The 27,358-nt window shown below is 43.0% G+C and overlaps 1 protein-coding gene across 2 annotated transcripts in view; it reads left to right on the top strand.

The window, feature by feature from the left end:
• Positions 1–8,064: 8,064 nt before the first annotated feature.
• The window catches only part of LOC109037416 (tribbles homolog 2), an 81,903-nt gene continuing 62,609 nt past the window's right edge, over positions 8,065–27,358 (top strand). The window contains exons 1-2 of one of the 2 annotated variants that reach the window (XM_019052075.2): positions 8,065–8,385; positions 15,405–15,847. In XM_019052075.2, coding sequence (XP_018907620.2) covers positions 15,464–15,847 — 384 coding nt within the window. In that variant the 5' untranslated portion in view covers positions 8,065–8,385; positions 15,405–15,463. Of the gene's footprint in view, positions 8,386–12,896; positions 12,980–15,404; positions 15,848–27,358 lie in introns of those variants that run through there. The other variant, XM_072300518.1, reaches the window with a different exon arrangement.

Here is a 27,358-nt window from a genome sequence, read left to right as displayed (position 1 = left end):
AGGGAGGAGCGCTTCTGATTGGTCGAAATCCTTCAACACAATTTTATTTCAACCACCTGATTTCATATTTTTGAATAAAATGTGCATTTGAGTTTTTCAATGGTTTTTGGAGTGCAGTATAATCAAGTGGTTAAGAGGAGTTGAGGGGTCACTTAGGGCCAAGAGATCTTTATTTTAGGTAAAGGTCCACCCGTCGTTTATGGGACTACTAAATACTGATGCAGCATTGTGACCGGAAGGAACGACAGTCCGGGGGTTAATATTCTAGAAATGTTAAATCGTCAGCGGGCCGATTATTGGAATTGATCGACAAAGCTATACCTAGACAAAGGAGACAAAAGAGATATGGAGCGAGATCCTATTGGCGAAAGCGGGTGGTTGCAATGGACAAAAGAGGGAGGTAACAGACTATAACTAACGGCAACTCACGAGAGACCCGACAGTTCGTCTACCATTTTCTCCCTTTGTCGGTAGGAACCACCCATTTCAACCAATAGGATCGCTCCATACTCCCTATGTCTTCTTTAATTTAATTGGCTATAGCTTTGTCCATCAATTTCAATAATCAGTCCCGCCGGCCCGTTAAAAGATATGTTGATGCTACTATGCGTCTACTGCCGTGCTAAGGAAAAACGCCGTATAAACATCCGAGAGGTGCCAAATTTCCTTCGATAAAATGATTATGTTTGAGGCAATAAGTTGTGAACATGTGTCCTTTAAATTTTCAGGAACTTTCGGTAAAATTGTAAAAAAAAATTATATGAAAAACTGGAAGAAAAATATTCATATGTTTACTAGGAAATTTGTTTTTTATCCAAGGATATTCAGTAACGCCTAAAGGTTCATGCGGCGTTTTTCCTTAGCACGGCAGTATACTATAAGATACTTTTACCTGGAAATACGTCTTCAGAAAGTATTACCTATATGTAAATGAAATTTACTGAATCTTCCCGCCGCTATGCTGCACTGATACGCAAGCACGGCTTCCAAGCACATAAATGCAAGGACTTGCAGAACTTCGTTGCCAAGTCACGTCGAAAAATGAGATACCTAACTTTGAGAGAGCACATCATTTTTAACAAGGGTCTCCCAAGAATGATTTACTACAGAATTGCCCACCTACCTAATTGCAACAATGGCTCAAAGGTACAAATCGCTGGCGAGAATCGAAAAAAGTGCATCTCTACATCGACTTCGGGAGTCTTTAAGTCCCGTTTTCCTTCTTCCTCTTGTTTATCTCGAAACAAAGTATTCAACGGATTTTCTTGAAACTTTCTAGTTTCCTCCATTTGTTCAATACTATATATAAAAAGTTCCAATTAGATGCTTTGGCTAGTTTCCTTTCAAAATAGTAAAAAATAATCAAAGATTTATAATTGCCTTAATGGAGAGGTAGGTACGCCGTACGTACTTCCCGCCTTTAGCCATCAATATCGTGATTGGCTCATGGCCGGATTTACCTACTTGCCGCCGATGGGCCGCCTGTATTTTGCCGCCCTCTTCTCATTTATTTTGAAACATCAATAAAAACCATCACGTGAACGTGCCGGAGGGAGAGGGGTGCATTAGACGCGTTCACTCGTGTTGGACACCTTTTTTGCGTAAGCCCTGTCAACACTATTAGCAAAAGTTCACGGAACTTCGCGCGAAAGTTCAGTTCCGTAAACCTATCTCTGTGGGGACAAGGCCTTTCATTTGTAAGAAATGAACTAAAAAATTAAGGAAGAACAAACATAAATGTGGTTCATTAATTTTAACTTCCGCCGCCGTGCCGCGCTGACCACACTGAGTTTGGCGCATTGCGTGAAGTATTCATGTAGTCTTGTAGGCACTGTGCGTTTCACGCCGCGCCACGCCGACCGCTGTTGACCGTACTGTTTTTGACGCAATGCTTGAAGTATTCATGCAGTCTTGTAGGCGCTAATATGTGTTACATGCCGACCGCCGCGTCGAGGGCTTCTCCTTTTCATCTCAAGTCCTCGTCATCATTTCTCTTTGCGCCGCGCCGCTCCAGGCCAAAACAAGTGTTTGGTTTCTCTCTTAACTCGACTAATTAAAGGTGCGCAGTCTTTTGTATCACCGAAATACGACAAAATTATAAATTAATGAGCTTTCAGGACATGAGAGATTTGGTCACCTTTTCTTGTTTGTAATTTTTTTCTGAATCCGATTTTTTTGTACCTGCATTTAAAAAAATTGCAAAATTTGCCGCCCCCTAATTTTGCCGCCATGGGCCGCGGCCCATGTGGCCACCCCCTTAATCCGGCCCTGGATTGGCCAGGTTTACAATATTGTGATGATTTAATTTATACGTTTATTTTTTTACATTTGTATTTATTTAATTTTTATTTTTTATTGTTTATTTTATTTATTTTACTTCCTATTTATTGTTTTTTTAAAAAAATATTTTTATTTAATTTATTTTTTATAATTTTTCTAACTTTTATTTATCTATTTATTTTATTTTATTTATCTATCTATTTATTTATCTATTTATTTATTTATTTATTTATTTATTTATTTATTTATTTATTTTTAGAAATTCTCGCCAAGTTTCCTTTGAGAATGGAAGATTTTGATCAAAAGGAAGGAAAGCCATGAGGAACGAGCGCTGCGTTCGGCAACATGGCCGTGGAATTGGGCAGATTACATGAGCTCGGAACAATGAAAATGGATGCGTTAGCCCTCACCTGATTGCGACCCGTAAGTACAACATATTTACTGATTTCCACACTTCCGGCCTGGCCATGAGCGCACTCACTCAAGTGAAGTGTGCGACCTATTTAAACGCGATTTGCAACACTCATCCAACCTTGGCGCTACTGCCGCGCCACCAATGACAGCCGCTACCGCTGCACAGACGTCTCCTGACATCTCCTAATCTTCCTCGCCGCAATCTTCAATGGCACAACGGCACACGACTCGCGACTCCTCTTGTCCAGTCTAACCAACCGCCCGTCTTGCTGGTTATATTAATCATCAGGTTTCCAAACATAATGCTACCATCGTAAGCGTAGCTGTAGATAAAAATATTGTGATAGGGGGAGGGTGGGTTGAGGACCCAGTTACCCTTTCCTTTACATGGGTCCAAAATGATGTTGAGCAGCTACTTACAGTCACAAAGTAACGGGGAGAGGGGGCAGGGGGCAGCCTTTAAGACGAGAGGGAGAGACGTAAGATAGAAAGATGGGAGAGGGAAACGGACGAAGGGGAAGAGTTAAATAGAGATGGGCAGATAGGTACAAGTGAGACAGAGAGAAGAAAAATTAATTGCCGCTCAAAGCTCTGAAACTGAAAAATTCTCACGCTGGCTGAAATACATACATACATACATACATTTTTGTGACCCCTACTTTTTAAATTTTTAAATTCTGTGCTATATTTTGATCTCTCCTCTGGGAAACGGAGAAAAAAGTGATTTTGATGTACTTCACTTAAGGGGCTTGGAGGGCAAGGCGCATAAATGCAGTGTTTGAAAAAGTTGAGATATCAATGGTTTCAATTAAAACTAGTCTCAATGCATATTCTGTAAAAAATTCACTCCCAGAAGTCCCAGATTCCAATTTTTAAGCATCAAAAGGTCAGTTTGAACTTTCTCTCTGCCATGAGAGTTCATCAGTTCAATGTACTTTCGAAACTTCAAACACATTTTTCTTGAAATAGCAAAAATTGTACTTATGCCTTAAAGTTAACATCTAACAATCATGAATTTTGTTTCTCCTTTTTATATTTCTTAAATGGCAAATCATTGCAAGGCCTTGCAAGGGTGTATTTCTAAAGCTGTACTGTTGAATTTAACTCAAAATAGGTTAAAATTGTCATTCATATGATGCTATGCTAAGGAGATCCTTAAACCTCATTTTGATCTGAATGGAAATCGAATGTGGCATCCTAAGGGAAAAAGCTGCTAAGAAAAGGCTATGAATACTATTACCTACTACCCTTATTCACCTCAAGGTGTGATGGCGATTGCTCACTGCTCAGTGAGCCAGGAAGTAGGCCGCCAGACGTAAGGTGCTTATATGACGCGCCAGAAGTCAGCACCTCGGGACGAAGAGCTTCACCGTGGGAAACGACGGGACAGCCCCAAGGGTCGAAATGCCCCAGCCCCGCATACGTAGCCGACGATCCACCGACTATTTTCCCGCGGCCTCTCAGGTAGCAGCGCGGGTCTTCAGGTCCTGATAACGGTTTTCATCTCACTCTCTCGTGATAAACACACTTCTTTGGCGTTAGATTTGATATGTACGGCTTGTTTCGAAAAGTGCCTAACTCCGAAGAAACAAATACAGAGAACAAAAATTCAGAATTCAACGGAAAATTTTGTCCACCCTAGGATGCATAAAAACAGAGATGCCTTTGAAATTATTTTCAGGCCCTTTTTTTTATCCTACTCAGCCATTAAATCAACTTCGTAGCAGCCTAGCTTTAATTTTGTAAGAGCTAGGTTCATTGAGTGTGTTTTTGTTCTCCTGAAAAGTGGCCGGTTTTCATTTGTCGACAGGAAGTTCAAGATAAGGAAAAAAAAAACTTTTTCACGATTTTTAGAATTTAAGTGAGATAGTAATAATAACGCATAAGGATCAAGGCAATTGAGAGAAAAAGGCAGGACATTTTTAGTTTGTTCCCCGTGCCGTGCGGAGAGAAAGAAGTTGGGTTCTGACCCAACATACAACTATTTTAACTCCGCGGTGGGCCGGGTTGCATACGCTCGATTTTGCGGGCGAAACGTGAACCTGGCGCGCGATCGCGATATACGGCTCTCGCGAGTCGCGATAAGGTACAGGTGCGATCAGTGGCGTGGCGTGCATTGCGATGAATCGATTGTTATGCCATTTAAACCTATAGAAAAGGATCGATACACAGGGTGTTCGCAGCGAACACCTTATTAATCGATTCTTTACCATAAGTTTAAATGGCATAACAATCGATTCATCGCAATTCACGCCACGCCACTGGGTGCGATACGTGTTTTCCTCCATGTATGTAACCCGGTCCACCTCGGAGTTAAAATAGCTCCATGTTGTGTCCAAACCAAAAGTATATTCCTCCACAGTTAAACGCTTAATGTTAGTTCATCATTCGAATGCCGAATTGACCTCTTGAAAAGCATCTCAATTTGTAAATATAGCGTCATTTTGTTTGTAACAAGTCATCTGTCTGACGCGAGAGTCCAAAAAGTTTATCAAAATACACGTTTCTGGGAAACACCAATTGCACCCGTGCTTTATTACGGAAACCGTCGGCAGATCTCAGATTTCGCCCGCAAAATCGAGCGTATGCAACCCGGCCCCCTTCAGAGTTAAAATAGTTGCATGTTAGGTTCGAACCCAACTTCGGATATTTTTCCATCGTTTTACGTGCCGCGCATTATTCACGTTAATCTATCGAAACGGCATCTCGGTTGGTTTTGATCTCGTTATTTTGTTTGTAATGTCGTTTCTCAATCTGAGAAACGACATTACAAACAAAATAACGAGATGGGATACGAAATAACGGAGGAGGTAACTGAAGATGACGATATGAATCTTAAACTAAAAATCGTGTTACTTGAATTAATTTTTTAACGGAGAAAATGACTGGGATAATACTTTACTCTTTCAAATATGACGAATCAAAAATCGTGTCACTTAAATCAATTTCTATACGAAATCGAAAAGAGGGGCTCAAAAACTATATTTTGGGAAAAATTTACATTCGGTAGACCAATATTGCGAAAATTTAGAATAAAAGGTGCGAAGCTCTCTTTTAGCAAGGATTTTCACAATTTCTGGTACCTTTTTTAATTTAAACCTGGAAGATTTCTAAAAATTCCGCGCATTTGCCTATTACTTATTAAAATATTCTAATGATTTCATACCCACTATGAATATTCCAAGGAAATATTTTAAAATTTATCAGGTAGTGAGAATCTTACAATAGTCGGAGGGTTCCATGCTAGACAATTGCTAGGAAATATCATCAGAATATTCTCATTGTTGACATTTTGTAACGAGGAGGAGAATACATCTCCTTGAAAATGAGGGACAGGGTCATCTCGCGGTTTGGTGGAAAAAAAAATAATAATAAATAATAATAATAATAATTGATTCTTTTTATTTTAGTTTGTATGGACATCGGGATCAACACCTAATCATGGTCCTCACTGCGCGAGAAAATGAAGGAGAAATAGAAGTTCTGAAATAGTCGAAAAGGGCGAGCTTCTGAAAAGGGGTCGGTATGTAAGTTGAAGGAATACCGATTGGTGACGTAATCGCTCAAGCCGACAAAAAATATTATTAACAGTGAAAAATAACGGTCAGGGCAACTTGACATTTAAGAGGCATTTCAAAACACAAAACGGTTGTCGCACGTTACAAGGCAAGCATGTTTGCCAAGTCGCACAGGTAATGCTCAGCATTTACCTGTAAATACCCATGTTCGAGACGAATACCCTCTTGGTATCGACTGCACTGGTTGGAGATTGCCAGTTTTCGATAAAAACCCAAGTGTAATACCCGGTTTGACCGACGTGGTATGATGAAGTTTCATCATTAGGTTTGGCAAAGGCGACTAATAATAAAATATCACAATGCAATTCATTTTCATTCATTGGCAAACTCGGTTACACCAATAGTTCGGAGTTCGGGCGTGGGGCAGCGCCACCTTTGCCAAATTGAGCCAATTAATACCTATTTTATTACTGCCGTCGTATGCTTGAGCTTTTCACCGGCGCTAGACATTGAGGGGCCGTTCAGATTAAAATCTCTGATTCGACGTTGCCAACTCATACCTTTTTTCTTTTTTGAAAAACCTGCACACTTGCTGTTTTCTTGACATGGAGTCACCTTCCGGCCGAAGTGTGCGATGGTGAAAAATTTGCGCCGCTATTTTATTTTCTCACAGAGAAATTGTTCAACGATGCTGTCCGAAAATTTCACTGAATTTTCTCCGTGCTGCCGATAAAATTCTGTAAAATTTTGAAACAGATTATACCAACAATTTCACGTAAAAAAATAAAATGGCGATGGACATTTTGAAACATCGCATAAGCAATCGACCCCTCTCTTCGATTTTTCACATGTTTCCGGAACTCGCTTATCCTAGCGTTATGTATCGCAGCCTTGCACACCCCCCCTCCCTCTCGAAACACACCCGTAACACGAACACAGACCCCCCTGCCTCTAGCGAGTGCATGTTATTTACGGCGGTCTAATTCCACACAACTCAAGATTTAGAAAATTAGAACGACACTCCCAGGGTTGCAGTTTGTAGTTCGAGAACGGGCGAAGATTACCAAATCTAGTCTCAAATCGGATTTAGCTGATGGACTGGCAGAATGTTCAACCCCCTCCCCTTGCCTGCCCGCCTCCTCTTTTTATACTTTCTCTTAAATGATAAATTTTGGGAGTTCTTACATTTTGTAAAACCATCCATTTAAAAATCTCATGTAATTCTCATTAGGATATATTTTAAAAATAAATAAAATACCATGAAAAAATTCTGAAAAAAAGAAAATGCCATAAAAAATCGTTTTATAAAAACAAAATGTCATGAAAATGGATCTCATAAAATAAAATGAAAAATGCAATGTTTCAAATTCACAATGACAATTGAAAATCGACCTCTCTAGGGTGAATAGGAGATATTTCATGATTACTGCTAATCTGCCGTGCTAAGGAAGAACGCCGTATGAACATTCGAGGGTTGCCCAATGTCCTTCTATGAAATTTTTATTTTTTAGGAAAGCTATGAATATTTTTCTTTGAAATTTTCAGGAACTTGGGGTGAAATTGCAAACAACAATATCTGAAAAAATTAGAAGAAAAATATTCTTAAGTTTACCAGGAACTTTTATGTTTTATAAGCGGAAATTTCGCAAACGCCTGAAGGTTCATACGGCGTTTTTCCTTAGCACTGCAGTAATCCTCTCCCCTCTTATCACTACCCCCAAAATAAGTAACGTTTTGTATTGTAGCCGCGGCAACAGCGCCGTTCAATAGTTGTGTAGCGCAGCCGTTAGTAGCGCTCTGAGCGAGCCTTGTAACCGAACTCCGTAACCGTCGTTTGCCCGAATCGATTGCGTGCTTCTGCTTGAGTTCAGTTTAGTTTTGAACTCACGGGAGTTTCGACCGCGACGATGTCCCTGTAGTGTGTTGCCGTGCGCGCGGAGTGATTTTTGAGTGGACGCCGGACCAATTTTTGGCCTTTCATCCTTACATTCAGTGCTTTATTATCTGTTATCAATACTTGTTTTTATTTAACTCAATTCTTTTGTTTCGTTGTTCGCGGTCGTTTGATTGTGCTTGTGTTCTTTTCATCGTCCCAGGCGTTGGATTACTTCGCTCAACGTCCAAAAACTGGCCAAAGCTTGGACGATATCCACTCAAGATCCTCAACTAAAAGGTACTTATATCTGCCATTACTTTTACGGCTACCTACTTAAAAGTTAGCTTCCGACGGCATTTTGAGCCGAATTCAGACGTAAACTTACCATGTAGAACGGTGTTTGATGGTCTTTTTATGAATGGAGGCCTCTAAGTATTGACTTTTTGCAGTTCACATCGTGCTCCCTATTGCTGAAACCGCCTATCCCTTTGTATGGGTTGTTCTCTTCCGAAAATGACTGGAGTCAATAACTCAATAAGTTTAGTTTGGTAGGAAATTGTGAGAGGCCCCTGGCATGGGACCTCTCTTTTGGTTTAGTCAGTATGATCTGGGATGTGAATGGCTCCTTCTAATGTTAGAGGTTAAACTTGTTCTTACCATTTGTTTGGTGTCCTCCTTCTGGAGAAGCTCTTAGCAGGTACCATATCCTCCAAACCTGAAACTGCCATGAAGTGAAGTGGCTTACGATCCACCCAGCATAACATCAGCTCAGCTGTTGTTACATGCAACCAACGGGACATTGACGTAGGGTCATCGATGACCAAAGCTTGCTCCGTTTAGCAATATAAATGCTTAAATTGGCATCGATGGTCTAAACGCCAGTCCATGTATGCCTAGTTAGTTAAGGCACTTAAAAGATTGAACTGAGGATTTGTTATCTTGATTATTGTGTCTACTTTCAATCATAGACAAAGGATAGCTGGTCCGCTGTCGCACCTCATGAATGCGGATAGTTATTTGGTGTGGACTCTAGCTGAACTGCAGGATGATTTGAAAGCACCATTATCTAGGGTAGCAGAGAGGCAGTCAATTTTCCTTGTGAATGCCTTTTACAATTGCAGAAGCAGAGAGAGTCCTCCAGCGATAGTTTCAAGGAATGTTTTTGAATGTATAAGACAAAACAATGAATGAGATCCGCAACTGACTGTGCAAAAAACCTCTTGCACACATCGGTAATGTGTCAGAGAAAATTTAAGAATCTAACTGTCATTGATCTTCATCCTTCTTGCCAATGACTGTGTGGTATTGTCATTGACTGCCCTTTTTTTTTAAAGAATAAGTGAAAAGAACCATGAAAAGAGTCAACATAAATACAATAAATCAGCTTAAAACAGCACTTTTCACAATAGTCGCAACATATGATTGGTTGTCCGTCTGTGTTTCTATGTTTCATTCTCTGCTGTCACTTGAGGAGTGCAAGTGCCAAACGCAGATGACAACAGGCACATGTGAATCCTTTATCTTGAGCCAAATATGATCTTCTTTTCAAATTTTCCTAGGGGAATGGAGTACTGAATCATCCTCCCCACCACTGAACCATTGATATCTATTCTCACAGTCACAGATAGTCATACACCTGCCACAACCTTCAAACCCTTCTAACACTCTTACCACCCCCCCCCCCCCACTCAAAGGTCATCGGCGTTTCTTATTATGTGAGGCTCACTATGTATGTGGATTGTCATTAAGTTTTCATTGAGTCTTCTCCAAACACCAGGTATTGTGGGGGTTGGGGGGGGGGGGGGGAGCAGGGGGCGTCTGTCCAGTGTTGCTCGACGCGCGCCGAAGATTACATTGGAGGTGCGTAACCTGGGAAGGGAGGAGGGGTCATAACCCGTGGCGTGGCGTGAATGATCGATTATCGATATTTCTCCATTTGAAGCTATGGCAAAGAATCGATTATTAAGGCGATCGTTGCGAACGCCCTGTTTATCGATCCTTTTCCATAGGCTTGAATGGCAGATCAATCGATGTATCGCAAAGCACGCCACGCCACTGTAAACCTCTAATAATTGTGACCAGGGGACGAGCCTCTTGGTATTTTGACTCGGGGCCGGCCTTTTCCTTTGAGTTGGGGGTTTGCCGACAGAAATCATCGAACTTGTGGCCGACCGTAACGAACGAACCTGCCAACGAAATTCGGGCCCCGAGTAAATCCTTACGTTGTTGGAAACGAGAGGGAGTCGTCTTCATGCGTCTGTTAGTAGTGGCTCGATTTCGCTAATGATATGGTGCGAAAACGTTGGCGGAATGGTGAATTCGAACGACGGACGCGACGTTGCGTCGCGGTTTGGACAGGAGGCAGATCTGGAATTGCGTCGGCGCCCAATCGGTGCGAGATCAATACCCAGCGATTGCCAAGTCACCCGCGGCAATCCCGGGCGAGTTGCGTAAAAAAATGTGTTCACCGGGCCCGAGCTCTGCCGTCTGTATCCAGCAATAATTGGCCGTTGGCTAACTATTGTTTCGTCCATCCCTCACCGGCATCATAAGTTCCAAGCATGTCGCGCTCCGGGCCGGGGCGTCCGCACTTACGAGATCAGTTTCGAGGTACACTCGCCGCTTCGCTCTTTGTAACGCTCGTGCGAAATCCATTCAGTCGATTCTGTAAACGGAGGCTCTTTGCCAATGATACAGGGTGTTCCAAGGTTAAACCCAGTGGCGATTCTTGCAAGTTGGCAACACTGTTTATTCTCCATTTACATCCATTGAATATGTCGATTCTGGGTGAGACAGGCTGGCTCCACGAGAATCGATTGTTTAACATGCATACATTTAAATGAAAAAAACAGTGTTGCCAATTTGAAAGGATCGCCACTGTCAGGGCCGGATTAAGGGGGTGGATCGCCACTGTCAGGGCCGGATTAAGGGGTGGCCACATGGGCCGCGGCCCATGGCTGCAAATTTTGCAATTTTTCTAATGCAGGAACCAAAAATCGGATTCATAAAAAAATTACAAACAAGAAAAGGTGACAAAATCTCTCATTTCCTGAGAGTTCATTAACTTCTAATTCTGTCATATTTCGGTGATACCTACAAAAGACTGCGCACATTTAATTAGTCGAGTTAAAAGAGAAACCAAAAACGTAATTTTGCCCGGAGCGGCGCGGCGCAAAGAGAGATGATGACGAGGACTTGAGATGAAAAGGAGAAGCCCTCGGCGCGGCGGTCGGCATGTAACACATATTAGCGCCTACGAGACTGCATGAATACTTCACGCATTGCGTCAAACACAGCACGGTCAACAGCGGTCGGCGCGGCGCGGCATGAAACGCACAGTGCCTACAAGACTACATGAATACTTCACGCATTGCGCCAAACACAGTGTGGTCAGCGCGGCACGGCTGCGGAAGTTAAAATTAATAAACCACATTTATGTTTGTTCTTTCTTAATTTTTTAGTTCATATCTTACAAATGAAAGACCTTGTCCCCACAGAGATAGGTTTACGGAACTGAACTTTCGCGCGAAGTTCCGTGAACTTTTGCTTGTAGTGTTGACAGGGCTCACGCAAAAAATGTGTCCAACACGAGTGAACGCGTCTTATGCACCCTTCTCCCTCCGGCATGTTCACTTTATGGTTTTTATTGATGTTTCAAAATGAATGAGAAGAGGGCGGCAAAATACAGGCGGCCCATTGGCGGCAAGTAGGTAAATCCAGCCATGGCCACTGTCCCAAGTTAAACTGCCAGCCTGTGAGAGCTTGTTCAAAGGATAAAACTAAGACTATTGTTATCTACCTTATGTGATAATCAATGTCACCTTGCGAATAGTTAAGAATATTTATGGTCTTTAAAAGAAAAGAATATCTGCCCTCGTACTAATTCCACGCCCTTTTTTTGCGTGAAGTTTAAATAGCGTATTCTGGTACATTGGTGGTTCTGATCCTCTGATTCATCCAAACGAAAACATCTGAATCATACAATGAAATGGGAAAATATTAGCAAATATTGGGCAACGCCATTGAACAGTTTCTCATTTTTGACTCATGCCCTATCTGTATCGGCGCTTCCCGCAAAATACTGACCATGCACGTTCCCACGTTCAAAATTTTCCCTCTCCATTTACTCACCCGAATCATTGTTCAGTTACAAAATTGGAAGCGGAAGCAAGTGACCTGCGACTTCCCGAATTCCGAAGTTATCACTCGGTGCGGTGGCCATTATCAGCGCGCTTACGTGCACGGAGCCTGACCAGCCGCTCGAGCATCATCGCATTGTCGACACGGTATCAAAACCACCAGTCTCAAGCCCTTTCCACACGTTGCAAGTTTTGCTGCAAGTGAGCCGAAAGTGGGAGTCATCACTCATCGATGATCGTGAAATTTGCGTCCCGCCCGCAAATTTCACGATCATCGATGAGTGATGACTCCCACTTTCGGCTCACTTGCAGCAAAACTTGCAACGTGTGGAAAGGGCTTTATATCTCCTCTCCAACCGCGACCGTGTGATATCTTCGATAGACAAAGCCGCGCAGTGAACACTCCGCTGTTGGAAGTTTCCCTCGGACATGGTCTCATGTTAGATAATCGTTCGACTCACAAAAAGTGAATCGCTCTTGATTTTCTTTTCCTTTTTTCTTCCCGCAATCGTATCGCGCGCCTATCGTTTGAACTATTATCTGCCTGGTTTTTCTGACCATCGATAGTGCAACGTTTATCTTTGGTTCGAATCATCGGATCGGTTCCGTCGGATCGATTTTGGGAATAAGGCAGAGTTTCTGAATTTTCCGGGGTGTTGCGTGTTGGTCCTCTTTGATCTGTTTCATTGTTGCTTCCGCGTCCGTCGCTGTAACGCGCATTCACATCTTGGATCGGACGATTTTGATTTGAAGTAAGTTCAGCGCTTCAGTCGCCTCTCTAGAGTCCCTTTATACTGAGAGTCAAGACAATGTGAATCCATTTCTGATTGGTTCCTGTATTTTAGGCCTCCACGGTGTCACAAACGGGAATAAAGATTACATTTTTCCGATTGCAAAGATTATAATCTGGAATGGACCGAGGAATTACGGGTTCGATAAGAAACAAACGGAATGAGAGAAGGAACGGAGAAAGGAATTTGAGAATGGGTCGATCAAAGATTACGAAAAACGTTTAATTTGTGTAATCTTTATTCCCGTTTGTGACTCCATGAAGGGGTGATGTCTTGACTCTCATCAGTATAAAGGGACTTTACGCCTCTCCAGCTATTCCCTTTCCCGATGCTTTTACCCCGTAACTTTCGAGATACGCGTTGTGTGAGCGAAGCGTTAAAACTGGGTATCGACTTTTGAGACTTTCGGTTTTTTCTTCTTTTTTTTAAATAAAAAAAATTACAAACACATTGCGTTTGGGAAAATTTTGACGATTTGATCCACTGAAAGGACTCCTTAGTGAAGGGATCGTTCGTCAGATCTGAAACAGCAGGCAGGAAACGATTTTGATCGGTGAAATGTTACTTTTGCCTCCTAAGTACATTGCTCGCTGTAAAAGGCCGTGCTGTCTCTGAAATTATCAATTGCTGAACGACTGGCAGAGCTTTCATAAAATTTTGTACCCATGCACGTTGAATTTGAATGTTCTCCTGAGGGTGTGGCTTTCAGTCTGTCATTTCGACTCACCCTCTCTTGATAAATATCAACACCGAAAAAAAAGATGCCGTAGTAACATCCCGGATGTTACGGTTGTTAAAACCCGTGCGACAACTCTTGGATGTTCCTATTAACACTCTAGCAGTTAACGTAGCATGATAGGATGTAAAAGTAACATCCTAGGATGTTACTTTACATCCTAGGATGTTACTTTATATCCTAGGATGTAGTAAAGTAACATCCTAGGATGTTACTTTAACAGCCAGAGTGGTAATAACAATATCCAAGAGTTTTCGCTCATGTTTTTAACATCCAGGATGTTACTACAGCACCTCTTTTTTTTCGGTGAAGATTTCCTGAAGGAATTAATTTCTTCAGGAAATCTTCACACACGTTAAAAAACCAGTGTGGTGTGTACCACAACAAAATTCTCGCAGTTCGAAATCCCTCTTTAATCCGTAGGAAGATGGAAAAAAAATCAATGCCAATGATTCCCTCTTGCTGCCTCCCTTTTGTTTTTGACTTGGTCACGGTTCTCGCGTCGGCATCATTGCCATGCGTCATGGGTGAGATCTTTTGAAAAGCACAATAGCCATTCGCCACAGCGTGTAAACATTTCTTGTAACATCTTCTTTCACTTTTCAAACAAGTCTGTCATCAGCTTACCACTGCGGATGAGTAGGCCATGTTCTATGAATCTATCGTAACGCTAGCTCCAGGCTCTGAGGCAATCACATGGATGTCGATCTCCGAGCATGATCTTTATTCCAGCGTTCTTATTTTTATTTTACGCTCAATCAAACCGTCCTGCTTGCACTTCTTGTCCAAATTCCCCCTTAACGGTAGATCGCGTTCTTATAAGTTGCCCACTTTATGAAGATATCCGAAAACGTTTTTTTCCCTGCCTCTTACCCTCTCTTAAAAATTTACTTCTGAATACTCATCCTGTAAAACTTTTTGAATTTATGCGCTCCACTAATCTCAAAATTTAACCTTCCCCTCAACCCTTTTGTATTTTTACTGATATTTCCATGTAAATTTATTACTGTTACTGCCTTCTTTAGAGGTGTAAATGGCCTTAGATGCTAAAGCACCGCTTTAAAATAAAATTATTTTACTACTACTTGTTGTTTCTTTTTGCAATCTTAATCTTAACGGGTCAGTTTTGCTCTTTTCTTTTTGTAATCTGAATCTCAACGGGTCAGTTTTGCTCATCGGTTTTTCTCATTGGTCGAATTGAATACAGGGAGAAGATTTCGTGAATAACATTACCAAAAAAATACGCGGGAGATGACGTCAAGACGTCATGCCCGGATAGCTTGCATTCAAATCTTTTCCTTCACGTAATTATTGCACCTGCGGGCTGATTATTGAAATTTACAGACACAGCTATAGACAAAGAAGACAGAGGAAGTACGGGAGCGATCCCGTCGGTCGAAACTGGTGGTTCTTACAGACTGAGGGGGAAAATGATGGACTAACTAAAGGATCTCTTGTCGGTTGCCGTTAGTTAGTCTATTACTTACCTCTTGTCCATTGCAACCACCCGCTTCCACCAATCGGGTCCCTCCGTTTATACCTTTTGTCTTCTTTGTCTATAGCTTTGTCTATCGATTTCAAAAATGGCCCGGCTGTTGATTGACGACAAGACTCGTGAAAGTAATTCGGTTTGCTTTTTTTGTGTTTCAGGTCTCCGGCGGCTTCGTGTGCGGATGTGTTAGTGTGTGTTAGTGGTTGGAATAAGTGCAATGGAAGTGTCGGAATCGGGCGGGCAAGGGGGGAGCGTCAAGTGGCTGACGCTCGTGCAGGACATCCAGCAGACGGTGGCGGACTGGGAGAAGGAAGGCGGCTCGGCGGTGGGAGGGGGGGAGCCGGTGGCGTCGATGGCGGCGTCGGCGGTGGCCCCTTGCGACGACCGCGACCGCGACGCCGAGGACTGCGCCAAGGCCTGCGACGCCCAGCACAAGTGCGCCCTCGGCCCGCGCCCCTCCTCCGTCTGCTCGGACCCGGCGGCCAGCCCCACGCCCCAGCCCTACGTCGTCGGCGAGAAGTACATGATCCTCGAGCAAAGAGTCGGCAGCTCCCTTCATACGTGCTATAACATCCGGACCCAGCAGTCGTTTGTCTGCAAGGTGAGTTTTCCTCCAGCACCTCTTATCAAATTAAGTCAACGTCACTCTTATAGTCACGCCAGGCACCTAGGGAGCTAACGGGTATTCAGGGTGTCTGCAGGTCCGGAAAGTCTGGAAATAGTACTGATTTTTTCAGGGCGGTTCGGAAGTACTGAGAAAGAACGGAAATTCCGTCAGGAGGTCCGGAATTTTTCATTTTTGTCGCAATTTAGGAGAGAAATTCAAATTTTTGAAATTTTTCGAATTTCGTTAAATGTACGGAGAAAAAAACTTCGTGCGTGGGACCCGAAGTTTAGGTCATATGGATCTCTGAAGTTTTCAGATTGAGCATCTGAACACTTTAGGTCTAACTGTCGAGGTTCGGATCACACATCTGAAACGTCAGTTCTTACATCTGCAGTAGTTCGGTCTTCACATCTGAAAACTTCGGTTCTCACATCCGAAAAACTTCGGTTCTCACATCTGAAGTACTTCAGATGTAAGAACTGAAGTTTCAGATGTGGGATCCGAACCTCGACAGCTAGACCTAAAGTGTTCAGATGCTCTATCTGAAAACTTCGGAGATCCATATGACCTAAACTTCAGGTCCTACGCACGAGGTTCTTTTCTCCGTGCGGAGGCACTGAAAAAGTACTGAGTCTTTCCGTTGAGGAGGTACTGAATTTCTCGGGAATGAACTAAAAAGTACTGTAAAAGTACTGATTTTTGACCAGCCTGTTTTAGTAGACACCCTGCATGTCTCACACATTACGATGGAGGGGGAGGGGGCTGTGGGGAGTTCAAGACAAGCCTGACGTCAGGCCGAAATCGGTTGCGAAGCTCCTCTTTTCAAGGAGATCCCAATCGAAAATGATAATCGAAATGATCGTTCTGATGATGAGCGATCTTTTGGTTCTTCGAGGGTGGTTAAAGGTTGACCCAAACCATACGCAGTTTTTCGCGCTCGGGATTGCGCTTGAAAATGTGGAAAGAATCTTAAAAGTGTGGGAGGGAGGACAATTTTTAATGAAACCCTTAAAATTAAAAATCTGCCTTTCTTGTCTTGCGATAATTATCACCAGGTACCGAATTTTTCTCAGATCAAAAGCCTATTCTATGGACATCTTAAATGCAATTTAACCGATTTTGCAGAACATCTCGGTTACGACTCTCTTGCTCTAAGTCTAAGCTGCTAATATGACGTACTTCCAATGATTATTTTTTATGTTTTGTAGTTCGTATGGAAAAATTGAATCCTCTGAGAAAGAAATGAAAAAAATGCGGTATCCTGTCGACACATACTTTTAGCTGTTTTTTGTGATGTATCCGTAAGAATGCCATTGCCGTGATGTCCTAATCGAGTGATGTTTGAAAACTTCGCATCAATCGCTTTACTTCTTTTTCGTCACTGAAAATGAATGGAACTTTTCCCGGAGAGATTTAGAGAACTTCGCCTAAAAGCCCCGTGCCCTGTTTTTTCACGCTTTTCCGAAAACACGCGGTAGCTTAGAAAGGGCACAGTAGAATTGTATTAAAATGTATCCGTCACACGTGTTTTTATTTCCACGTGTGCTGATCACATCTTATCAGCGAGAACATGAGTTATTACATCACATTTTATGTTCAAGATATCGCCAGAAAAAGTATTCGACGAATGACGCAACTCTCTGTTTTCGAACTAAGCTCGGTTTTTCCCCTCTTGTATTTCTCCCAAAACCCGATGATGCTCAACAAAACGAGCAGTTTTGGAAAATAAGGAAATAGGGAATGAGGCTCCCAGGGTGTCTACAAGTCCGGAAATAGTACTTATTTTTTAAGGGCGGTCCGGAAGCACTGATAAAGTGCGGAAATTCCGCAAAAAGGTCCGGAATTGTTTTAATTTTTTGTCATTTTTGTCGCCATTTCAAACTTTTTCGAATTTCGTCAAACGGAGGTACTGAAAAAGTACAGAATTTCTCTGTTGGAGGAGGTACTGAATTTCTTGAGAATGTGCTGAAAATATACTGTAAAAGTACTTATTTTTGACCACCCTGTTTTAGTAAACACCCTGCTAGCACAGAGCTATAAAACAGGCATTTTCTTTATATTTTGGAGGAAAATCGCTTTGAAAATGGAAGTGGCACTCAAGAACTATTTGCACCCCTCCATAATCCCGTCCTTCACATGAGGTAGCTTCTTTCTGAATTTACAGAGCCAGCGTTAAAATCGGAGCTTGGTCGGCGGATGGGCTGAAATCCGCTTGACATGTCTCAACTCCAAGCGCTTTACTCCCCGCAGCATCCGAAACGCTTATCGCCCACCTAGTCAGGCTCCTTTGGAGTGTATTTTTTTCATCAACCTCTCGTCAATTTGCGGTCTGACATCCGCCCGGGGTGGATTATTTTTGTGGACTCGATCGGATCGGAGCGGAGGGTGAAAGACTTGGGCTTATTTAGCCGCGTGGGCCGTGGGTCGGTTGATCGAATTTCTCCCGAAATACGCTTCGGTGTCCCTCGGATTTCCTGCTGGAGGAGCCTCCGTCTCTGTCGGCGGCGACCGTGGCGGAAGTGGCTTATAAATAACCCCGACGAGACCACTTGATCCCGTGTGCAATGCGGCTGCAAACAGGAAGCGCCAAGTGCCGCTACGCACGATCTTGGCTCGCGTTAAAAATAAACCCGAGCCCGATCTTGCCTCCATTATCGCTTTTTCCCGATGAGATTCCGTAAAATTCTTCCATTTACGTGTCTCGATGGGTCACCAGGGTGTCAACAAGTCCGGAAATAGTACTGATTTTTTAAGGGCGGTCTGAAAGTACTGGAAAAATGCAGAAATTCCGCAGGAGGTCCGGAATTTTTGTTTCATTTTTCGTCATTTTTGTCGCAACTTTGGCGAGAAATTAAAATTTTTGGAATTTTTCGATTTTCGTCAATTGGAAGTAGGCACTGAAAAAGTACTGAATTTTCCTGTGGAGGAGGTACTGAATTTCTTAGGCATGTACTGAAAAAGCACTGTAAAGGTACTGATTTTTGGCCAGCTTGTTTTAGTAGACACCCTGGTCACACTTGATAGGCTCTAGGGAGGGATCCTTGGAATCAAGCAGGGGTCACTGGGAAAAAAGTGTCAGGGGTTATCCCCTATAATTTATTGTAGCACGACTCTGATTCATCCGAGAAGGTGGGGTTTTCCAATTGATTGTGGTAGTACTCAATATTTGGGTTAGTAACCTAATTTATTGGGGGGGGGGGGGTGTACTACCACAATTAATTGGCAATAGCGAACAACCCCTACTTACCTCTTTTTCGTGGTGCGGAAAACACCCAATCTGGCGATCCGAGGGTTGCAGCAAGTTTCTGGAGTGGTTTCGATCTGCTATCTGCGTCAAAAAAGTGGAATAACGTAGCATCAATCGATCATTTTTCTTTGAAATCGTACATTTATTCGTACCCATTACCATTCTTATGCGATGTCAAAAGGATCCGTTTTTAAGGGGCAGGGCCGGATTACGGGGGTGGCCACATGGGCCGTGGCCCATGGCGGCAGATCTAAGGGGCGGCAAAAATTTGCAATTTTTTAAAATGTAGGTAATAAAAAGAAAAAAAAATCGGATTTACAAGAACTAAATTACAAACGAGAAAAGGCGACAAAATCTCTCATTTCCTGAGAGTATAGTAATTTTTGATTTTGTCGTCTCTTATTAGTGATAGAAGAGACAGCGCCTTCAATAAGTCGAGTTAAGAGAGAGATCAAACATGCAATTTGGCCTGGAACGGTGCGACTTAAAGAGAAATGATAACGAGGACTTGAGATGAAAAGGAGAAGCCCTCGGCGCGGCGATCGGCAATTGGCATGTAACACATATTAGCGCCTGCAAGACAGCACGAATACTTCACGCATTGCATCAAACACAGTGCGGTAATTACGCTCAGCGTGATGAAACGGATAGCGCCTACAAGAACGCATGAATACTTCACGCATTTCGCCAAACACAGTGCGGTCAGCGTGAAACGCATAGCGCCTACAAGACTGCGTGAATACTTCACGCATTGTGTTCAACACAGTGCGGTCTGCGCGGCGCGGCGGCGGAAGTTAAAATCATTGAACCACATTTATGTTTATTCTTTCATAATTTTCTCGTTCATTTCTTATGAATGGAAGGCCTTGTCCACACAGAGATAGGTTTACGGAACTTAACTTTCGCGCAAAGTTTCGTGAACTTTTGCTAGTAGTGTTGACAGAGCTTTCCCAAAAAATGTGTTTAACACGAGTAAATGCGTCTAAAACACCCCTCCCCCGCTGGCACGTTCATTTGATAGTTTTTATCGAGTTTCAAAACGAATGAGAAGGGGGCGGCAAAATATAGGCGGCCCATGGGCGGCAAGTATGCGAATCCGGCCCTGTTAAGGGGTGCAATTTAAGGGCAGCGCAGTAACACGCACCCTCCAGCTTCCACCGGTGGACGTTTTGCGCCACTAAATTTCACTGTTGGGCCAGCGTCTTCAGTACATTTTCGCCCGTACTTTGCATAGGTAAGCAATGTCTCGATTTGAGAGCTCGTTGATTCGTCGCCAATTACTATTCGGCCAATATTCACGGGTTTCCATGACTTCGGATGCGTACTCGGTGACCTCTATTCTGGACCTTTGTCCTCGGTACCTCGCCTTTTCTTGAAATGTATATTTGAGACTGTGAGAAAGATGTAGATTTGAGAGTGGTGAAATCCTTTACCCGGTTCCTGGGATGAAGCCCAGGTGGAGATTTGAACCGGTTGAAATCCCTAACCTACGTCTCTGGCGAGAATGTGAACCTCGTTGCCCCCCGCTGGGGCAGGGAGACCGGGGAGAGCCGGATGAAGGTAGCCGAGATGCCGCCGCCGCACGGTGGGTCGAGTCAATAGGAAAGGTCGGACAAAATTTGGGAACTTTAAACGCTTATAACTCCGTTTATACAAAACTTTAAGGTTCTGACAGTGCTTTCATTGGTTTCATCGTTAAATTTCCTTCCAGAAGCACCCCTTGAACTTGGAAATGTGACGAAATAACCATCAAAATTCGTAGTTTTAGTTAAAAATTTCATGTCCGACCTCTCTACTTGACTCGATCCACTGTGCGCCGCGCGTCAGGAGAAATGCCGAGTCAGTTCCGTGCGTTATTCTGGCGCAGGCGGATATTGTGTGCGACCATCCTCACCGTTGCCGGATTTAACACGGACCACGGATAAAAACCGTCGTCGTCCGTCTGACCAAAAGGCGTAACTATGTACAAATTGCAATTTTTTTATTTTTGGGTCGTGCCTTACCCATGCTGGTGTCAAAAATCGGTTCGCTAATTTATACTCCAATCCATCAGAGTCTGAAACCCACCCCACAGAGAGCAGGGTGTCTACAGGTCCGGAAATAGTTGTAATTTTTAAAGGCGGTCCGGAAGTACTAAACAAGTGCGGACATTTCGCGAGAATTTTTCGCGAATTTTTGTCGCAATTTTGAGTGAGAAATTAAAATTTTTCGAATTTCATCAAATGAAGGTACCGAAAAAGTACTGACTTTTTTTGTTGAGGAGGCACTGAATTTCTCGGGAGTGTCCTAAAAAAGCACTGTAAAAGTACTGATTTTTGGCCAGCCTGTTTTAGTAGACACCCTGGCGAGGGGATCAGAGAAATTTCCAGGAAAAATCCCAAATGTTGGCAGGCGATCCTCAAGCTTTCGGATCTACAATGTGAAAACTTCGGACAGTGATGTGACCTGAACTTCGAGTCGCGAAGTTCGTGGTACATTTTTATCATCTTAGCAACACCTGATGCAGCGTACCGGATTTTGAATTCCCGATCTTGAATGATTTTTCGACGGAAGGACATGGCGACGAATGTTAATACGGCAACGGTGTGGCTAACCTGTTGTGCTGGCTCACTTCCTCAGCGCGTCGTTGCTCGTCGGTCGTCGGTGCTTTCCTTTCCGCGTTTCGGTCGCGGTCCGGGTCCGCACCCGCTCTGCCTCTGCCTCTTTTGAATTGGCCAGATCCGGGACTTCCGGGGCAAAATGCGCTGGATTTCGAGTTTCGACTATTTCGCTCGTCCGGCCATTCACTGCGCCACCACCGCGCATGCGCACTCATTGTCTCGCCGGAAGTCGGGTTGTCCCCGCTTCCTCCCGCCAGACACATCCTCCCCCTCGCGAGCTGTCATCCCTCCGTTGCCACGGATTCTGTCGGCACGGTGGCGGTTGACCTGGAAGTTGCTTTTAACTTTGTGTCAGGCCCGATGATCGATCGCTCCTCACAGGTAGTCGGCTATTTGCTTATGCACCTATGGGGATGTATTCGATTTTGATGTGGAGATGACTCGGAATCTGGAACGAGTTCCGGTCCTAGCGCCCTTAAGAGAAATATCAGGGTGTCTAGCATCAGGATTTTCCTGATTCTATCAGGATTTGAGGTCAATCAAGATTTTATCCCGATTTCATCAGGATTTGAGGGAAAATCGGTCGTTAAATTAGGATTTAAGAAAAGTCGGCCGTCCGATCGGATTTTAGTTTAATCCGTTCGATTATCCATCTATATTTTCTATGCCCAGTTTGAGAAGGTTATTAACAGGTGGCAATTTCTCAATGATTTGTTGTTACTCAAGTTAAGGGACTCATTCCCATTCGTGCCTTTTAAACGCATATTTTCGATCCTTTATTAGTAAACACCTTGTTGTGTTGGGCGGATTCGACCTAACCTCTCTTCGGAACTGTGGCGTTGTTGCAGGCTCTCCGTTGGGCAATCCACGGCGCTCATACGCGCATGGCGATTTTTATTCTATGGCGTCGGCGCTCGGCGCGGTTCTAGCGATTTTGAGCTGCCTCGTGGAGGGAGCAGAGCCTGTAGAGCGCCGGGTGACTGATAACTGATAACCGGACCGAGTCACAAAGTCAGCGCCTGTGGAGAAATCCGCGCGATTGAGCAAACCGCTCGATGCGCGTGGCAATTTTTTCGACTGAGCCCCCCTGCGCGCTACGCTGCCCTCTTCTCAACCCATCCTGTGTCGTCTCCGGCAAGAGCGCGCGTCAACGCCATGATGCGCTCGCCACCGCTTGCGTAGTTGATACAAACCCGAGTTGCTCAACACGGAATCCAGGAATCTTCCTCTCTGACAAAACGGTGGTGCTGAAATCTCATCTAAAACCGAACGAAATTTCCGTCTCAACCTCCACATCCTTGCCTTTTCTCACAGTTTTAAACGTCGCCTGCCTGACATAATGGCGTAACTACGATCTGCAGTGAACCCTGGGCTCCATACAATTCAATGCTTTTCCAGTACACATGCTACTCGTACACATACACAGTGTACCTACGAAAAAGAATCGGAGAGAAACGTAAAACCCTCCGTGAATTTTAGCTACATAAGGAGTGCGCGCGACTTTGCAGTGACGCGCCTTCATTTCCGTGTGACACCTCTCGCATTGCCGCGGAGTTGATTTAGTTGCGTGACCCAATCTAACCTAACTCGAGTCTTCAGTGGCAGCTTCCCACCTTCGCGACGGATCTGGATCAATTTTTCTGAACAGGGTGTCTACAAGTCCGGAAAAAGTACGGATTTCTTAAGGGGGATCGGGGAGTACTGCAAAAGTGCGGAAATTTCGTAAGAGATCCGGAATTTTTTTCATTTTTTTGTCATTTTTGTCTCAATTTGAGTGAGAAATTCAAATTTTTAAAATTATTCGAATTTCATCGAATAAAGGTACTGAAAAAGTACTGAATTTTTCTGTTGAGGAGGTACTGAATGTTTTGGGAATTTACCGAAAAAGGACTGATTTTTTGGCCTACCTATTTTAGTAGACACCCTGCGGAAGAGCTCATTCAAGTAAATTTTAATTGAGCCCCGCTAGTTTCGATGGGTTTCTGAAAGGATTTTTTTAACGTATTTTCTCGGAGAAAAGTTGCAACATTTTTTCACGGAAAAGTACTCTAAGAGCGCTTTAAATCGATGCGTCGACTGTAGATCATCGGTAAGCCTCAATAATCGTGACGTCAACGAATTGGACTTTATCTTTTCTAAAGCCCTGCTGTCTAACGCGAGCTGACGTTAAGTTTCGAGGAAGAGTAAGTAGAGGTCTTTTGAGTTGAGCCCTAAATTTTGGCAAGGCAGCGGATGTGTTCGACTGGTCACCGGACGGACGCAGACAATCCGTCGTCGGCGCGCTCGGATACGTCGCCGCCGTCGCGTCGCGACGCTCATTCCCATGTTGCAAAATTTATTCGCCTAACCTGTGGAAATTAAACGCCGGAGTGAACCAGGGTGTCTACAAGTCCGGAATTTTCGGAAAGTCCGGAAATAGTTCTGATTTTTAAGGGCGGTCCGGAAGTACTGAAAAAGTGCGGAAAATCCGCAGAAAGGTCTGGAATTTTTTTTTAATTTTTTGTCATTTTTGTCGCAATTTCAAATTTTTGAAATTTCTCTAATTTCGTCAAATGGAGGTACTGAAAAAGTACGGAATGTTTCTGTTGGAGGAGGTACTGAATGTCTCGAGAATGTACTGAAAAAGTATCGTAAAAGTACTTATTTTTGACCAGCCTCTGTTAGTAGACACCCTGGAATCTCATTATTTTAATTTTGCACTTGGAACAGAATCCCCAATGCCTTTAGACAAAAGGCGAGATTATCGATTTGACACCTTGTGGCGTTGATCGTACCTACCTAGCTTAAAAAAAAAAAAAAAAAAAAAAAAAAAAAAAAAAAAAAAATCCTTCTTTGTTCAACAATCTCTATCATAATTGAGGAATTATTTGGTAAACAGACGCAGGAGGCTTGTCCTGCTACTGAGATCGTGCAATTTTTCATACCATTTGCAGTAAATGAGTTGCATTCACAGTCGCCTCACTTTTTCACAATACTCGGCGAGGAATAAAGTAGAGCAGATTCAAGGAAATACTTTCGGCAGAGCTTCCGTATAGGTTCCTGTAAATCAAGAACTACGTCGCGGAATGATTTAATTTCAGAATTATCTCACAATATTTCTACAGATTTCCCTCACTCAAAATTATTTCTAATACTGTCATTGTCAGTGCTTTCCATCCCATAATTTTCGAGCAATAAAAATTTGTAAATTTAATTACTTAGTATCGAGAGAGATTCGCGAATTCGCACGACAGCTCTCCATCGAGGCAACCCTGAAATATCGGGTGACGCAATTAGCTAAAGATAACGCTCAGTACTCTCAAGTATGGCAAACGCACGCCTACTCGAGAGCAGTGCGGTGTTGCATTTTCAAGGTAAAATTCCACAAAATGAAAGTGCACGGGGCGGGGAAAATCAAATGGGAATCTCTCAAAGAGGCAACTCTGTTTCGAGGAGTTATTTGCAACAAGGCTCGGTTGAAATAGGTCACCGACTCGTCACTACTAATTTGCTCGGCGAATTTCGCAATATTTCAGATAGGACTTATCGGCGCCCTGAAAAGAACAAGCCTTTTCTCGGCAACCGCCTTGCGTAGTGCGTCGACCCTTGCAAAATTTGGCGCAATGCGTATCGCGTCGGTTTTCTCATGCTTAGTTTTATATAGAGCTTGCAGTGATGATTTTATTTCGCCCCCAATTCCTCCTTTGACTAAAAATTTAGATCGAGATTTGATGGGAGTGGGAGCTCAGCCAATAGCCGCGAGGACTCGAATTCTATGTATTAGTTAAGTAGGTGAACATTTTGTCCGTAATTTCTGCCGTTATTTAATGTCCATATTTTGTAAGCCAATATGGCATCTTGTAAAATCATACTGTTGCTGAATAAATAATAATAATTAAAAAAAAAAAAAAAAAAAAAAAAAAAAAAAAAAAAAAACATATTGCTGAGGTTTAGGAAATTGTCATTTGTCGCGTGAAAATTTTTTTTCCGTGAAAAGGGGGTCTTATCTCTCTCTCTCTCGCAAAAAAAAAGAAATAAATATATTAATACAAAAAGTTTTTAAGACTTCCATTTTACGCGTACTTTAGACGTTTTGATAGTTTTAACCGTCGCCTCCTGCCCGTTTATACCCTTAAAATGTGAAATTATAATTTTGACCGCGCCCCTATCAGAAATAAATTTGCATCAGTCCAATGTTCAAAATTATTCACCTTCAGCTTCGCTGTTTTACTTTCTCCGCTTAGCAGTGGCCGTTGCTAAAGTAGGTATCTGTTTTCATCACAATCTTTAAAAATTGGAATTTCTTACGTCTCTTAGCGTATTTTCCGAAAGAAATACACTATTGTTTGAATGAGGTATTTGGAATTCGCAGAACATCCCTTCGTCTGTGGCCATTTTACAAAGGTCGCGAGTTGGTGACTCGGGAAATGACAATCGCCATCGGCACTCAAATGAGCTGTATGTGCCGCTGGCTCCACCGTTTATTTGAACTTGTCTCAAAGTTCAACAACAATTTTATCAATGAGATTATGAAAATTGCTCAATCAGACGTAGCATGTTGCAACGGAAGAGGGGTCCACCACCCGCCACGAGCGGGTTGCGGGTTCACGGTTGCCAGATTGACGGTTTTATCTTAATTATTCAACAATAAGCTGCAGAAACTCGAGGATAACCAGTACGAAATCGGCATCTATGTGGGTATCTCTCTGGACGAAATAAAAATGGCCACGCGCATACGGGATTTCTTAACAAGTCCAATTAGTAGTTCGACACAATGCTGATCGACAATGATGAAACTGTGAACAAATAATTATTGTTGATTTCGTTTGACTTTTCCTCGGCCATTGACCTTAGACTTATCCCGTTCCCGTACTTAGTAGTTAAAATGAGCGGAAATTTTAGCTCGTTCGATGTACGTCGCGTTATTGATGACTGAGGTATTCGGCTCGTTTCAAGAGCGCGTCTCTGTTCCAAGAATCAAGATTGGTCATATTTCAATTGAATCATCATGATGCTGATGACATGATGGAATGATGCGAGACACAGAGCACATGTTATCAGCAGCACTTTCTTTATTCTTGCTCGGGGTGAGTCGGGATCATAGACGGGATACAGAGATTCTCCGTTCTTGATTCTCGCCTGGATGAGATTTTTTTGGTTTTTTTAATTTTTCCCCATGAATTGCTCACATTTAGAGTCACGACCCCTTAAAGTTTCAAGAAAATTTATCATTTTTGTTTTTTCATTTATCTTTCGATTTAAAGTGTGGTTATACCTATGTTTACGGAAAGTAAATGAAAATATCTATCCATAAATTATGTACCGCAGCCCTGGACTCCCTGTCCCACACGACGCACCCAAAACGTACACTGGAACAAACGTCTCTTGGATCCAGAGTCCAGACTCTAAAAATATTTGACAAGATAAAATACTTTTGATTCAGTCGTATTTTTGCTTGAATTAAAAGGAAATACGCTTTAATTAAGAGGCTTGACTCTCGATTCAAGCAAAAATCGGATTGAATCTAGAGTAAGTTCTTTGTCTTGAGAAACTTGTTAAGAGTCTAGGTCCTGGATACTAGAGACTTTTTTTCCAGTGTAGGCTCAGACCTTCCTCCCCTACAGATTGTTATGTGTATTACGCATTGCCTCCTGTAAAAGAAGAAAGGTCTAAAGCTTG

Source organism: Bemisia tabaci, chromosome 5, assembly GCF_918797505.1.
Source record: "Bemisia tabaci chromosome 5, PGI_BMITA_v3".
NCBI classification, from domain to species: domain Eukaryota; kingdom Metazoa; phylum Arthropoda; class Insecta; order Hemiptera; family Aleyrodidae; genus Bemisia; species Bemisia tabaci.
Note: the sequence above shows the minus strand (reverse complement) of the source record. Positions and strands in the feature narration are given on the sequence as shown.